Source organism: Onthophagus taurus, chromosome 8 (assembly GCF_036711975.1).
Source record: "Onthophagus taurus isolate NC chromosome 8, IU_Otau_3.0, whole genome shotgun sequence".
NCBI classification, from domain to species: Eukaryota; Metazoa; Arthropoda; class Insecta; order Coleoptera; family Scarabaeidae; genus Onthophagus; species Onthophagus taurus.
Window position 1 is genome coordinate 20,579,236 of NC_091973.1, and position 15,347 is coordinate 20,594,582.

At 41.8% G+C, this 15,347-nt stretch overlaps 2 protein-coding genes and 1 long non-coding RNA gene across 3 annotated transcripts; 1 reads left to right on the top strand and 2 right to left on the bottom strand.

Moving 5' to 3' along the window:
- Positions 1-666: 666 nt before the first annotated feature.
- On the bottom strand, positions 667-5,435 carry LOC139431131 (uncharacterized). Its single transcript, XM_071198743.1, has 2 exons — positions 3,900-5,435; positions 667-3,155 (listed from the first exon to the last, which is right to left on the bottom strand). Exons 1-2 carry the CDS (start codon positions 4,396-4,398, stop codon positions 757-759), a joined length of 2,898 nt encoding a protein of 965 aa, XP_071054844.1. The 5' UTR covers positions 4,399-5,435; the 3' UTR covers positions 667-756.
- Positions 4,619-5,624, bottom strand: LOC139431388 (uncharacterized). The gene is made up of 2 exons (XM_071199048.1): positions 4,670-5,624; positions 4,619-4,623 (listed from the first exon to the last, which is right to left on the bottom strand). Exons 1-2 carry the CDS (start codon positions 5,622-5,624, stop codon positions 4,619-4,621), a joined length of 960 nt encoding a protein of 319 aa, XP_071055149.1.
- An 8,313-nt stretch (positions 5,625-13,937) lies between these two features.
- On the top strand, positions 13,938-14,922 carry LOC139431149 (uncharacterized). Its single transcript, XR_011641449.1, has 3 exons — positions 13,938-14,223; positions 14,285-14,518; positions 14,600-14,922. It is a non-coding gene; the product is annotated as an uncharacterized lncRNA (long non-coding RNA).
- The last annotated feature ends 425 nt before the right edge of the window (positions 14,923-15,347 follow it).

Below are 15,347 nucleotides of genomic sequence, written 5' to 3' on the forward strand. Positions count from 1 at the left end.
ACTTTTAAGAATGAAAGAATATTTAATTAATCTTACTCATGGTTAAGAGCAACTGAATTTATTACAAATCGTTACAATGTCACAAAAAGGAATTATTCATCCATTTGTCATGAATCCTGTTAAACTTATTGAAGAATTACAAAAGATCAATCCTACTTACCTATAGGCACTACCTTTCCTTTCAACGTTTCCTTGGAAAATGCTCATATCCTAATGCAGATGCTGAAACCAAATATATATGTACTCAATGACAAAATAACATTCATACTTACCAATTATAGAGTTAAAAATTTACGATTTATATAAAATCTCTCCAATGCCTTCTATAATTAATCTTAAAAGAAAAACTTACCAGTTCATTGCACCTCAGAAGCCTTTTCTTGTAATTGATAACGTGCACCAATATTATTTTCTTTTTCATAATGAATAAATTAGAGTCTTGTTTTAAAATTCAAAATCGTTATATTTGTAAACAAACTACACCGTTACTGTTAACTCGTTCTCATCCCTCGTGCGAATCAGAGTTGTTCATATCTCATGGACACTCTATTCCAATACTTTGTCAAATAAGAGTCATTAACGTTAACAAACCTTTATTTATCCAACTTGAACAAACCCATACTTGGATATTTGTTACTCCTGAACAAGTAAAAGTAATGTATGTATGTATGTATGGAAGTGGGAGTGTGTGCGTGAACGCGCACAGCACCTAGGCCCCATTGGGCCCCTTGTGCATCCTCCCCGCACCCCCTCCGGTCACATCAACCAGCCAAGGGATTTTCCAAAGGCTAGGATGTCTCTCGGAGGTGTGTTCCTGATGCCATCCGTGGTCGGCCATTCCTCTCCAAAGGTCCTCATTCTGAGGTCGGTCAGAGAGGGGCAATCACACAAGATGTGTTTAACCGTCTCATCGTCCTGCTCGCAGGCTCGACAGAGAGGGGAATCAACAAGCTTCATGTTGTAGAGGTGCTTGTTCACCTTACAGTGCCCCGTGAGGAGACCTGTAACTATGCGAAGGGCACATTTATCGAGCCCTACAAAGAACTGAGCTGTTGTTGCTGACGGATATTTCAGCAATTCCTTAGCAAGGTGACAGCCCGTAACTCTATCCCACCAGTTCAAGAACTTTTTGTGAGTGAAGCGCTTAATCAATTCAATATGAGTAGCTAAGGAAGGGGTGATTATCGGCTCGGGTGCACAAAGCGCTCTACCGGCGGCTCTTTTGGCCAGCCTGTCAGCGTGGTTGTTACCCGAGCAACCAGAATGCCCTTTAATCCATTGGATAGCTACGCGATTGTGTATCGCGGCCTCTTCCAATGCCATATGACAATCCATAACTAGCCCAGAGGTTATAACTACTCTGCTTAGTGCTAAAACAGATTGTCTACTGTCTGTAAAAATAGTAAAACACTTACCCCTCTTCTTGGAATTAATAATAGAGTCAGCGGCAAGTTTAATAGCGGTTAGTTCCGCTTGTTTGACGGTGGTACCTGTTCCTAAAGGTTCAGAGAGTCGTATCTGAAGGTCATGAGAAAAGACCCCAGCGCCTGCACCATTCCGTCTCCTCGAACCATCAGTGTAGATCTTAAGATCTTTATGTGTATCTACTGCTGTGGCACTGCTATAGGTTAGGTACTTCTTTGAAAATACATATTCGGCTGGTATGTAGTCCGTTTTACACTCGAGTAAAGGTATGTCGACAACGGCTCCCCTCCAGAGTGTCGAACTGCATCCAGCGTCCCCAACTTTCATAATTCCTACTGATTGTAGTCTTAGCATGGTTACCAGCGCCACTTCCTGAATGTATAAGTTTAGTGGTGGTAAGTTTAACATGACTTCCATGGCCGCGGTGGGGGTTGATCGCAGCGCACCTGTAACATACAAACACGCGAGTCTCTGTATTCTATTAAGTGCGGTGGTGGCAATGGATTTTGAAGTTCTAGTCCACCAAACCACCGCACCATACGTCAGCATTGGTCTAATTACGGCCGTGTAAATCCAGAGGGCTATCGTGGGGGACAAACCCCAAGTCCTTCCAACGGCCCTCCGGCACTGGCCGAATGCGACACAAGCCTTATTTACTCTATTTTCTAGGTGGGATTTCCACGTTAACTTACTATCTATCGTTAATCCCAAGTACTTAACTTCTGTAGATAGCGTGAGTGGAGTTTTAGCAAGCATTGGCAGTCTATGATTGCCTATGTTGCGCATGCGTGTAAAAAGAATCATTTCCGTCTTCTTGGGGTTTACAGAAAGAGATTGCTCGTTACACCATTTCTCAATTAGATTGAGTGCTTCCTGCATCCTTCCAAAGAGTGCATTTACGTACTTGCCTCTTATAAGGATTGTCAGGTCATCTGCATAGCCAGTGGTTTTAAAACCGGCTAGATATAGGCGTTTCATGAGGCTATCCAGGGTGAGATTCCACAAAAGTGGAGATAATACTCCCCCCTGCGGGCAGCCTCTAGTAACTGCCCCCTGAAGGGTGGCCTGACCAGCCCTCAAATTGACGATTCTTTGTCTTAGAGTGCTCTCAATCCAGCCACAAAGGGCCGGAGGGACGTCATGCTCTAACAAAGCTTCGTTGATTCTGGAGAAGGTGGTTTTATCAAAAGCGCCTTCAACGTCAATGAAAACCCCCAGGGCGGACTCTTTAAGGTCCAGTGCACCGCTAACAAAACTGATCACTGAGTGAAGAGCCGTCAGCGTGGACTTTCCCTGGGTGTAAGCATGTTGGTTAGGGTCTAATGGTCTGTTGTGAAGACAAGAGTCCCTGATATAGCGATCGCATAGCCTCTCCAACGATTTTAATAGAAAGGAAGAGAGGCTAATTGGTCTAAATGACTTCGGATGGAAGTAATCTTGCTTACCCGGTTTTGGTATAAAGTTGACTGTGACGTCACGCCAACTACCCGGTACATAGCGAAGCGCCAGGCATCCCTGGAAGATTCTCTTCAGGTGCGGTATGAGGTCCTCCAGTCCCCATTGTAATAGGGCCGGTGCGATCCCATCCGGTCCTGGAGTTTTAAACGGTGAGAACGTATTCACGGCCCATCGTATTTTTTCCTCCTCGCAGATGGTGTTGGCCAGTAGCCATTCATCCGCGGTCGGTACGTGGTTGGACTCCTGTTGAAGAGTAGCAAAGTTGTCCGAACCTGAGAAATGAACTGTCATTAGAAGCTGAAGACTTTCTTGAAGGTTGTCGGTGTAAGAACCGTCACCCTTCTTTAATAAACCAATGCGCCGCTCAGGGCTCGAAACGAGCACCTTCTTCAAGCGGGAGACTTCGCTATAGGAGGTAATTTCTTCACAAAAACCTCTCCACGCTTCCCGCTTCTTCTGACGAATGGTTTTTTTAAATTCTGCCAGCTTGCTCTTGTACAAGTTCCAGTCAGAATCCATTTTCGAGTTTTTAGCTCTATTAAAGGTAGCCCGCGCCTCCCGTTTAAGTTTGGCGAGTTCGGGGCACCACCAAATGGTTGCACGACCGGACTCAGCCTCCTTACGGAAGGGGCAAGCCTTTTTATATGATTTAATTAAGGAATCACGTAAAGAGTTCGTGTATTCCTCTACTTCGCAGCTATCAGCTGGTTGCCGTAACCCGAGTTTAACCAATAACCCAGATAACGTTGACCTGAATTTATCCACGTCCGTCCTTCTGGGATTGCGACTCAGTTTGGTTCCGATCTTGATGTTCCCAAGATCAAAGATTATCCATCTGTGGTCCGACATTGAAACGATGTCGGAAACTCGCCAGTTTTGGATTGATTGTGAGATACCCATAGAGGCTAGAGTAATATCGATAACCGATTGACCTTTAGCAGTTACAAAGGTCGGTTCTGTGCCTCGATTAAGTATGTCTAGATTACTGCTATATATAAAATCTAAAAGGGTCTTACCTCTAGTATTATCCTTCGCACTACCCCAAGCCGTTGAGTGAGCGTTTGAATCGCATCCGATGACGAGATTCCATTTACCTGCCCTGGCGGCTTCGACCAGACGTACCAATCCAACGGAAGGAGGCTGGTCCTCAATGGGGAGGTAAACGGATGCCATCATGATATCTGTTTCCTTGCGGTTTACAGTTAAACGTATCCTAATTGTCGTAACATCGGTGCCCGTAAACTGGGGCATCACATAGCTCCGAACATGTTTAGGTACATAGATAGCAGTTCGGACTTTTTCGTCGCTGGAACAGCTGAAAATAGAACCGCTTAAACCACTGAGTCCGCAGACCCTGGATTTATTAACCCAAGGTTCTTGGATCAGTGCGATTACATTGTTCATCATATCGAGGTGGCGGCAAAGGGTAGCAGTTGCAGCCCTGCTGTGATGCAGGTTGCACTGAACTACCCTTAGCTGGTCACCAACCCCTTGTACATCACCTGTGTCCGTCATTGCGGTGTAGAGGTGTCCTGCGGGACCTTCTCGTTCTCCCCTGGAGATGGTGAGTCCAGGATGGATTCGTCCAAGGTCTCCATTGCAACTGGAGACATAGGGTCGGCTTCGAGGTGCACGATGGTCGCGTCGCCCTCTTCAGCAATCGGATCCTCTCCAGATTCCATCTGCTGAGCCTGTTCCCCTAGCTCAGCTTCTTCGTCCCCTTTCATGGGGTCTTTCAATCTGCTGACACGGGCCTTTAAAGTGTTGAAGAGGTAGCAGATTTTACCTCCGTTCGCCTTTAGCCACTCGGCGTCCTTCTTCGCAACTCCGAAGACCAACAGACGTCCCTGAGACTTGTCGATCTTCTCGTGGCGGAAGAGGCACCAGTTGGCGATATCCAGGTGTTTATTTTGGCCCGCCAATACACGTAGAATATCCTCCTGTGATTTGAGGTCTACGTCATACGTCGGGAGCCAAATTTGGACTCTCGACATGGATGGAAGATCAACTTCCTTTACGACGCTTAATTTCACGCCTTCTAGGGGCGGAAGCAGCGCCACGTTCGCCTTCAGCCAATCCAACGATGAGTTATCATTGCAGGTGATCTTTAGGATCTGCCCCACATAAACCATCGAAGAGAAGGTTGGTGTCGGCGTGTTAGTGCCAGGAATGTCGCCACAAATTTGCCCTACGAGCTTATTCGTTAGCTCCATCCTGATTTTTTCAGCTTCCGCCTCGCTAAGTTTCCCTAGCGGGTTTAGGCCGTTAATCACGGCTACTTTTAGGTGCACTAAAAGTGCATCTTTGTAAGCCGCGTTACTTTTGGGGTCGGTACTCGATTTACCAGCCCGTTGACCTAGGGCGGTACCCTGCTTCGCCCTCTTCGTCTTCCTCAAAGAGGGTTCAGAAGAGGTGGCGGACCGTTGCCTCTTAGGTTGCCCCTTTTCCGGCCCTTGGGTGCGAGCATCGCTCCCCCTACATTGCTGCAGGTGTCGAGCTCTAGCTCCCGACGAGCCAGATCTATGTGGCGCACGGCTGGTCCCCTGGACGGAGGTGGAGGGATCTTTTTCCCTCTCAGAGAGTTCCCTCTCCTTACGCCTCCTTCTATAAGCGGCGCCTGATTCCCTGCGGGGGCCGGAATATTTCCGTTTACGACGGTGGACTTCAATGAAGCCCTGCCCATCGTCCAACGGGCCCTCCGGGGCGGCTGCCGGTTCCTGGGTGGTGCTCGTAGAGCTCATCTCCCCTTTTTAGCAGCTAAAACAGCGCGACCGTCCCAAACACGTCGGGCGGTGCACGCGTAGCAGAATGTGAGGTTAGGTTCTGGTTGTCAGTAATTATCTACGACTTACCCCTGAAATCCTTAACCACTTTACACTTTAGACTAGCTAAAGCCCTTACGCGTGATTTAAGCACGGTTAGAACAAGCACAAACTCTTATTTTACGCTAAAAACACACGAAAATCGCGGAGCGAACACAAGAGCGCGTGTGCAATGGCCGCCATCAGATGGCCTAAGACCCTAAGAAGTAAAAGTAAATTTTGATTGCAAGGAAAATACAATTTTCACTTATATGAAAGGTTCAGGCATTTTACGGGCAGATGGTGACTGCAAAGCATTTTTAAAATCTATTATTTTAGCTTATGCGGAAAAGTCAAATTCTTCTGTATATAAAAATTTCATACCTAACGTACGATTGAATGCAACTGTTTACAATGATTTTAACTTTTCCGTTTATCAACGCCTACACTAGTAAATCCATTAGATTTAACTTCTTTAAATGAAGCTAGTAAATCGCTTTCTGACCTGAGTATTGAAACGGAGAGACTAGAAAATGTATCAAGTTATGTTACTTATAATTATGTAACTTCTATTCTTGTAACTGTTTTAATTGCTTGTTTTACTGGATTTTGTAGTTATAAAGTAGTCGTTAAGATTAAAGATGGATCTAAACCAAAGAATTTAACAAATATAACATCTGGTACTTTAGATTTTAGTCCGCCGGAAGACGTGTCGCAGCCGTCAGCTAGTTCCCATGTAGAAAATTGCACCAACACCACTAACCCTAGGTACAATTTTCAAAATTAGGGAGGAGGTGTTGTGTAGTAGCGTTATTTTATTATTACTTTATTGTATTAATTAATTATTAATTCTAGTATAATGAACTCTTGTTTTTCTTTCATTTTTGTTAGAAATATGCCTCCTGATCCGAACTATTTTCTTTGTTCGGATTCTTAAGAAATAAATGCAGATATCGCATTTACAATCACGTACGATGTTTCGATCCTAGATCGTGTGATACCATTTCAGCAATTTGGTATCCTCTTTTTCATTGGTCAGTTGTGACATACAATTCCATTTTCTATTGGTCAAATACGTCTTCGAAACATCGTACCACTATTGTCTATAAATAGGGAAAGATCGCGAGGAGAGATCACTTTTTGCTTAACTTCTTTAATTCGTACTTGTTTATTACAACTTCGTTACGACGTTCATTTTATCTTAAGTTACCAAACAGGTAAACAATAAATCATATTTCTTAAATAACCACGCTTTCTTATAACGTTTACGGAGCGTAAGATAAAATGACTCTCGTTACACAACGATTAGGACGAAACTGGCAAATCAAGAAATCAACCACCCATCGCTCGCTACAAACCACCTTCGAACCAATCAAAAAGCAACAACCTCACAACCAGTCTCCAACGACAATCTGAATTCAAATTTTAAAAATTCAGACGACAAAAATTTTAACCAAACACAAAAATATAAGTAACGGAAAACAAAACCGTTACAAGGGGTGTGGACGTGTTGCTCTTGCAGGAGCCGTACTTTTCACGGGACGTCGAGATGTCACCAGTGTGGGGCGGTTAATTAAAGGCGTGGGTGAGCCGGTTGGTGCTGCCGTCGTGGTGTTGATCGACGCGATGGTCGTGACGGTACTGGGATACGTGCGCGAACGTAGCTTGCGTTACGTGTGAAATTGGAGTAGCAAAAACGGTACTCGTGTCGATGCACTGCCAATACCGGGAAGGCATAGAGAGATACATCGAGAAACTTGAAACGTTAGACCGGCAGTTAGGTGCCGGGTAGGTAGTGATAGCCACGGATGCGAACGTGAGATCCCAGTTGTGGCATGACAGACCGGTGGGTGAGAAGGACGAGTTCCTCCAGAAGTTTATACTTACCAGCGGGCTGCATCTGCTGAACGAGTCTGGACATCACAGTACATTTACGACTAGCAACGGTGAGTCCAACATCGACATTACGTTGATCGGGTCGGGTCTGCTGGGTTCGATTTCGGGCTGGAAGGTTGTCGACGATACGTCTTCGGACCATCGCGTCTTGATATCTACCTTCCCGGTGGGTGGACCTGAAAAAGAAAGAAAAATTATTATTAACAGTGTTAAAAACGTGGACTGGGGTAGGGCCGAGGAGTTGGTTTGCCGGTCGTTCGGTCGACGTGAGGTGGTGTGGCTTTCGGAGTGTGCGAATGTGAATGTGGTGGTTGAATATGTGAAACGCTGAAACCGCGGTCGGACGGTAAACGGAAGTGTCGGTGGTGGAGTGCGGAGTTGGGAAGAGAGAGGGAGGTGATCAGGCGACTACGCAGGGAGTTCCAGAAGGAGAGGAGGTCTGGAGGAAATAGGACTGATCAGCTGAAGAGGTCGCTCAAGGTCAGAGTAAACGCCTACAAACAAACAATTGTGGCGGCGAAGAAGAAGGGGTGGGTGGACTTCGTCGAGCATGAACCATGGGGATTGGTTTATAAAATGGCGATGGAGAAGATCCCGGTCCGTAATCTCGTCCACGCTATAAGGGCGGGGGAGACCGAATCGAGTGGTTGGGAGGAGACTGCACGCATCATAATAGAGTCCCTCGTGATCTTCAGGGAAGACGAAATTGGCGTAATTGAGAGTGAAGTCTACGATTCTGGGGTTGGAGATTGTTGGGTGAGGATGCATGACCTCCACAGCGCCATTAAGGATATGAAGCAAGGGAAATCGCCGGGGGGGGGATTGCATTTATCCCGAGTACGTTCGGAAACTCTGAGAGCTGAGGTCAGCAATCCTGAAGGATTTGTATAACAAGTGCTTGGAGAAAGGGGTCTTTTCGGCGGAATGGAAGAAGGCGGTGGCAGTGATGCTCCTGAAGAAGAAGGGACGTTGCGAGCGTCAAATCGTATCGACTGATTTCGCTGCTCCCGGTGTTCGGGAAACTGTTCGAAAGAATATTGTGGAACAAGATAGATAAGCGGTACCGGATGAACGTCGGGCACAATAGAAGACAGTTCGGGTTTAAGGAAGGACTGGGTACCGTAGATGCGTTGCGAAGGGTGCGGGAAGTAGTAGTGTTGCGCGAGTGTCGTTATATCTTGGGTATTTTTATCGATATCGCGGCCGCTTTCGATACCGTATGGTGGCCGAGCGTACTCGCTACGCTACGCAGGGCACGGGTCCACCGGAATGTATACGAGGTGATCCGTGATTACTTCAACGGTAGAAGCATCACCATATCGTCGACGGCGGGAAGTATGCCGATGATATTCTCGTGCTGGTGGCGGCTGCGTTGGACGGAATCCATGCCTGGGTGGTGGAAAAGGGGTTGGGGATCTCCGAATCCAAGACGGAGATGATACTCAAAGGGACTTTGAAAAGGAGACCGATCATCAGACTTGGGGGTAAGTCCATAAAATATTCACCATCTGTTAAATACTTAGGGGTGACACTGGGCGAGAAATGGACCTTCCTTCCGCACCTCGAGGACGTGAAGGCGGTTACCTTTGTGGCCAAGTTGAAGGGCGTAATGAGGGCCGAGTGGGGTCTGGGAAGGGACGCTCTGCGAGTTATCTATAAGGGCCTATTTCTGGGTATCGTGTTATATGGCGTCCAGGTCTGGGGAGAAAGAGTTCAAAACTCTCATCTTAGACGAAAGTTAGTATCCATCCAGCGTACGATGTTAATGGCTATGCTGCCCCTGTGTCGCACGGTGTCTACGGAGACGCCGAGAGTTTTGCCTGGATGTCCGCCGTTAGAACTTGAAGCCGTGACGAGATGTAATGTAACGGTCAATAAAAAGTGTGTAATTAAGAGGGAAGTTAATAAAAATGTACTGGCCGTATGGTAGGATCGGTGGGATAACTGTGGTAGGGGAAGGGTTACTTACCTGTTTGTCCGCAAGGTTCGGGATAAATGGCCCTCCTGGCTGAGGATCGCACTCCACCTTGGATTTGCTCTATCGGGACATGGTCCGATACGTGAAAACCTCAAAAAACTGGGACTGGAAGAATCCGACCAATGTGTGTGCGGAGAGGTGGAGTCAGTGGTGCACATGTTGGGGAATTGCAACAGATACAGGGTGGAGAGGGGCCAATACCTCCGGTCACAGGGCCTGAGCGATTGGGGGATGGTGAGGCTAGATAAGATATTACATAGCAAACAGAAATATTTAGATTTCAAACTGTTCGTCGATCTCGTATTTACGAAAAGACGTAATATGTAGAGTATTGTGATGTTTATTTATTTAATTATTGTTTCGATTTGTACATAAGTAGAGATATTTTATTTACAGTTTTATTTATAAAGAGTTTATTTATTTATTTACTGCGAGTCTGTGATAGCTGGTATAATAGATTTATACCAGCCTTAAGGAGCGTTTCGATGATTCACGGTGGTGTATTCTGGAGCCAACCTGGAAAGGAAATGCTTCGTTTAATAGATCACAACCTGTTTGGTACCAACCTGGCTGCCGACTGATAGCGTATAGCGTATGGCTAGCGTCGGTCGAGTGTAAATGAGAATGAGAGTTTGGGGCGGTAATGGGCTATGCCCTGGTGCCGCATGTTTGTGTTGAGTTTGTTGTGTGTGTGTCCAGAACGGAAAAAGAGAAAAAAGGGAATGGCTTATTTATGATTCTTCTGTCAAAGTAGTTTTTTGTTATCCTTGCAAATTATTTTCAAAAGAAAACAATCTGTCTCGCTTAACGACTGAATACTCGGACTGGAAAAATCTTACGAGGACTTTAAAAAGTCATGAAGAATCTAAACTGCATATAAAACCAATGATGACATTTGCTCATCGAACATCATTAGTAGGGACAATAAATATAAAATTAAGGAATCAAATTCAGAATGAAGAACTCTACTGGTGAAAAGTCTTAGAACGTATACCAGCCACTGTAAAGTTTCTTTCAAGACAAGAATTACCATTTAGAGGTTCGGGCGAAAATATAGATAGGCGTTTCAAAGGCAATTTGAAATCAGGGAAGAGGTTCTGTTAGTTATTTGTCTCATCACATATGTGATGAATTTATTGAAATCATTAGATACTTTGGCATTATCGTCGATTCCGTGATTTCATTTAGAATCAAATCACCTTTAGTTTTTTATGTTTAATAATTTCGAACTCCTCAATCGGGTCTAGTTCCCTGGATTTATTTTTTTTTGTATATTGTTAGGAGTAGAGTTATGGTTTTCACCTTTCAGATGTCTATAAAATGCAGAAGAGGTCTTTGTTAAATTTTCATTAGCTCTAATTTTTAAATTTCGTCCGGTCTGTCCAATCTAATATTTTGAACAATCCTCACATGTAATTTTGTAAAGTCCGCTAAGTTTTAGATTGTCAAATTTGTGGTTGTTATTTATCAATAAGTGTCCAACCTTTCTGTTTGAAGTAAATGCTATGTTTATGATACGATTGTTTAAATTTCTCTTTAATCGTATTAACGATGGATGAAATGGTAACGTAATAAAATGTTGAGGAATCTTGTAATGAAGATATATGAGATTGTTGATTATTCTATTGTACACACTAAGGTAAACATTCTGCATGTTCTGTATATTAAAACCGTTATTGTATCCAATCTTTACGATTTTCTTTAATTCCTCAATGTAATCATTTATGTTTAATGGAAAATTCATCAGTCTATGAAATAAAAATCTAAATGATGCAAATTTATGTTGAGCGCAGCTCTATGAGGATTTTGGTATTGTAGAGTCGGTACAAGTGGGTTTTCTGAAAATATTTAATTCGAGTTTGTTGGTAGTATAATTCTTTCTTATTTCCAAGTTCAAAAAGTTTATTTTCAAATTGGATTCGATTTCATTTGTGAAATTTAGTGAACATAAGTTATTAAACAGATTGTGAAGTATCTATAGTAAAATATTATATCTTTATTAAATAATTTGTATTTATTTGTAAAAACTTTAGCTTCATAATAATTAACATAAATATCGGCTAAAATGCCTAATATGAGAGATCCCATTGGAAGACTGTCTGTCATTAGAAAATATTGGTTATTAAACATGAAGAAATTCTGACTACATACTAATTCAAGTAGGTTGGATAGGGCTAAAATGTTTTCAAATTTAAGTTGCAATTCAGTGTGCCTTTCAATCAAGTGATCCTTTATGACTGAAATTGTCTCTTTTATAGGGAGAGATAAATTATATAATGATTTATGATATCAAATGATATAAGTCTAGTTTTCTTAGATATAATTAAATTTTTGGTCTTTTTTATAAGATCTTGTGAATTTAAAATATTATAATGAAACTTATCCTTAAAAGTTGCAAGGAGGAATTTTTGGATGATTGTAGCAACTCTATAAGTTGGGGTGTTATTATTACCAATAATGTGTCTAATGCCTTTGTCTTTCTTGTGCAGCTTAATCAGACTTTTCATTGTAGGTATCAATGGGTTCATGACGGAAGTATTAAAAGTGTCAATGTTAAAAGGCTTCAGTGCTTCAACATTATTTTTAATAAAGTTTTTTAATATGTAGTTATATTTCGTGGTGGGATCAGAGTTAATTTTGAATATATTGTTTGCTTTAAAAAATTCTAATGTCTTATCAATGTAAGTAACTTTATTAAGAACGACTAAACCCGCGTTTAAATTTTAAACTTGCAACATGAATCGCAAACACATAATATTCATCAAGTTTAGGATGAATATTTTAGTTATAAAATAGAATTGAACAATAGTATAAATTTTTAGATCTAAAAATCATTCGATCAGAAGAAAATATAACTTATAATAGAAATAATTATAGAAAACCTACAACGGTTCCTTATACAATTCCTTTTAATTCAGCTCATCCATTAAATCATAAATTAGCGAATTTCAGGTTCCTTATCAATAGATGTTTAAGTTACCCATTAAGGTCCAGGAGATATTATAATGTAAACATTTGAAAACGCATTGGCCTCCCCCTCCCTTATTATGACATATATGAGAAATATCGCAAAACAAAAGCGATGCGGTATTATCCAAGCTACTAAATGATGTTGTCAAAGTTATAGCTCATCGTCTAACTTTCTGAGATAGCGGGAATTTTATGTTTCTCTATGGCAGTTACGCCCCCTAGGGATCGAGTTACGAACTTCAAAATAATTTCCAGGTATTTCTCTTGCCCACTTTGCTTATAAGGATTTTTTCCCAAACCTCTAGGCCTTACCGTTGTCGAGATACAGCCGCTCCGTACGCTTAACGGGTCATCCTGTATATATATTTTCTTTTTTTTTTTTTTGGCGCAGAGGAGGGGAAAATGCTTTACGACCCCGGCCTACTGATGACGCCTATAGTTCGTGGGTCGGAAAAATCGTATTTCGGCCAATATTTAAAAAAAGTATTAAAAATAGTTTATTGTAATTATTACTGTAACGTTTACTTTTGATTGAAAATTATTATCTGTCAAAATTTCACTAAATTCTTTAATTAAATCATTCATAATAAAATACACAACAAAATATTTATTGTAATTTTCGTTTAGAGTTTGTCAGCTGTTACCATCCATTCTGGGAAACATACCCGCCCGGTAAGATTTTACAAAGGGTTTTCGATGGTCATAAAAAAATGAGATAACGCAATTACCTAGAATTTTAATTTTTTGATGGTATTTATTCTTTTAAGTTTCGTATGGACATCACTTTGCTTTTGGCGATCGTGAGCGGTTGTTGATAGTGTTTTGTTATTTTTTGCTGAGCGTTTTCTTCTTTATTTTTGATTTTGATAGCCTTACGACTGCGTTATTTTTATATTAAGATAGTATTAATTTATTGTTATTTTTCGTAGCGGTTTCTTATTTTTTTTTTGCTTTTGATAGTGTTAAATTAGAGTATTAGGGTAGTGATAATTTAGTGTTAAGTATTCACGATGAAGGTGTTAGGTGAAGCGGTAAGTAGTTTTGCGCAAAGACTGCGAATATGTGCTCTGGCCGAGGCCGGAATACCCATTCATCAAATTTGCAACCAAGTGAATTTGTCGGTAAGATTGAATAATTTTGAATATTATGATTATATAGTAAGCTAAATTCCGATTTTATCATCTACCAATTATAATTATTTTGACAATGTAAATACACAATAGTTTTACTTTTAATAAAATAATTTTGTGCTTTTGATCTGCCCATCAATTTTGTTTCTAGAAGGCAATAAAATCTGTGTGAATTTGAAGTAAAATTTGCCCGATTTTTAATGAAACTTGGGTGTATTTTAAGGAGATCTATAATAATCATTTTGATTTGCCAAGACTAATGGAATTCATTAATCAAAAGGGTTACTTGAATTATTTTTGAAAACATGAAATTCTTTGTGGTTATATTTTTCGCTTTGTTGGTAGAGATGGACAGTAAACAGATGGATAAGGCGAGGCGCTTTGAATGGCGAGAGGGGTTTAAGGAGCACACGAGTAGTACCAAGAAAAACAACTGCCGATGAAGATGAGCGAAAAGATGTCAATTATGCTCGTATGCACCCAACTTACTCATCAAGAGCTATCCGGCAGGAATTAATAGTCGACTGCTCCCTTCAAACCATACGAAACCGTTTAAACGAGAATGGTATTTTAAAGTAATACATAGAAAATAGCAGAATGACTAAACAATTTTAATAATTTTATAGGTTTGCGGGCTAGAATACCGGCAGAAAAAATTCAGCTGTCACCCCAGAATGCCCAGCATAGATTGAGATTTTGTCAAGAAAATATAAACCGGGATTGGCGAGGTGTCATATTTTCGGATGAAAAGACGTTTTTGTCACCCCAAAATCCGAAACAGCGAGTTTGGCGTCGTAGTGGGACGAGATATGACGCCGAAAATGTCGTTGCGATGGCAACCAGTGGACGAGTCTCACTTGGTAAGCCCTAGAACCTCGTAACTACTCTATGATAATGATATCTGACGAATTACTACAATTACCACAATAACTGTTTATCAGGTGTATGGGGTTGGATCAGCGATGCCGGGAGTGGAGCGTTGGTTAAAGTTTCGTCCCCTGCATTTACTGCTCGGCATTATGTTGGGGTTTTGGAAGAAATTTTTATTCCAAGTGTGAGGGCAGTATATCCTGAGGATGAGGTGGAGGTTCTGACATTTGTACAAGACAACAGCCCCATCCATACCGCTCGGTTAGTCGAGGAGTGGTTTCAAGACAATAACAACGTAGAACGATTAAAATGGCCTCCACGCTCGCCCGATTTAAATCCCATTGAAGAGGTGTGGGGTTATATGGTACCCGGGTGGGAATTTGACGAACGATTTCGGGACCGAGCTATTTTTGAAGAATACGTTATACGGAAATGGGATAGTCTTCGTGGCGGGGATTTATGTCAGCGATTGGTCATGGTAACGGGTTATACACTCATTATTAAATTTTGACATAACAAATTTTATTCATTATTAAGTAAGTATAATTTTTATTATTAAACTGTTCTTAATATTTGATAAAATCTTATTAATTTTTTCAATGCTGACCGACAAAACCAAGTGTGAAACAATAAGTGCATACCTGGCTGTGGTCCTCAAGACGAAAAAGATAAAACTGATTCCGCGGGATGAAAAGCCCCTTCCAAAGCCGTCAATCAATATTTTTTTTTTGCAATTGAATCCTGGATATAACGACTTCCGCAGAAATCCGGGTGGTCCGGGAGAAGAAAAATGTGAAGAAACGGTGCGTAAACACATTA

What these genes read in the sequence shown, in the direction of transcription:
- LOC139431131 (XM_071198743.1), bottom strand. Translation starts at nt 4,398, where the DNA reads ATGACGGACACAGGTGATGTACAAGGGGTTGGTGACCAGCTAAGGGTA. An exon ending in TGCGAAGGATAATACTAGAG is followed by an intron (nt 3,156 to 3,899) that starts GTAAGACCCTTT and finishes TTCATTTCTCAG; the next exon opens with GTTCGGACAACTTTGCTACT.
- LOC139431388 (XM_071199048.1), bottom strand. Translation starts at nt 5,624, where the DNA reads ATGAGCTCTACGAGCACCACCCAGGAACCGGCAGCCGCCCCGGAGGGC.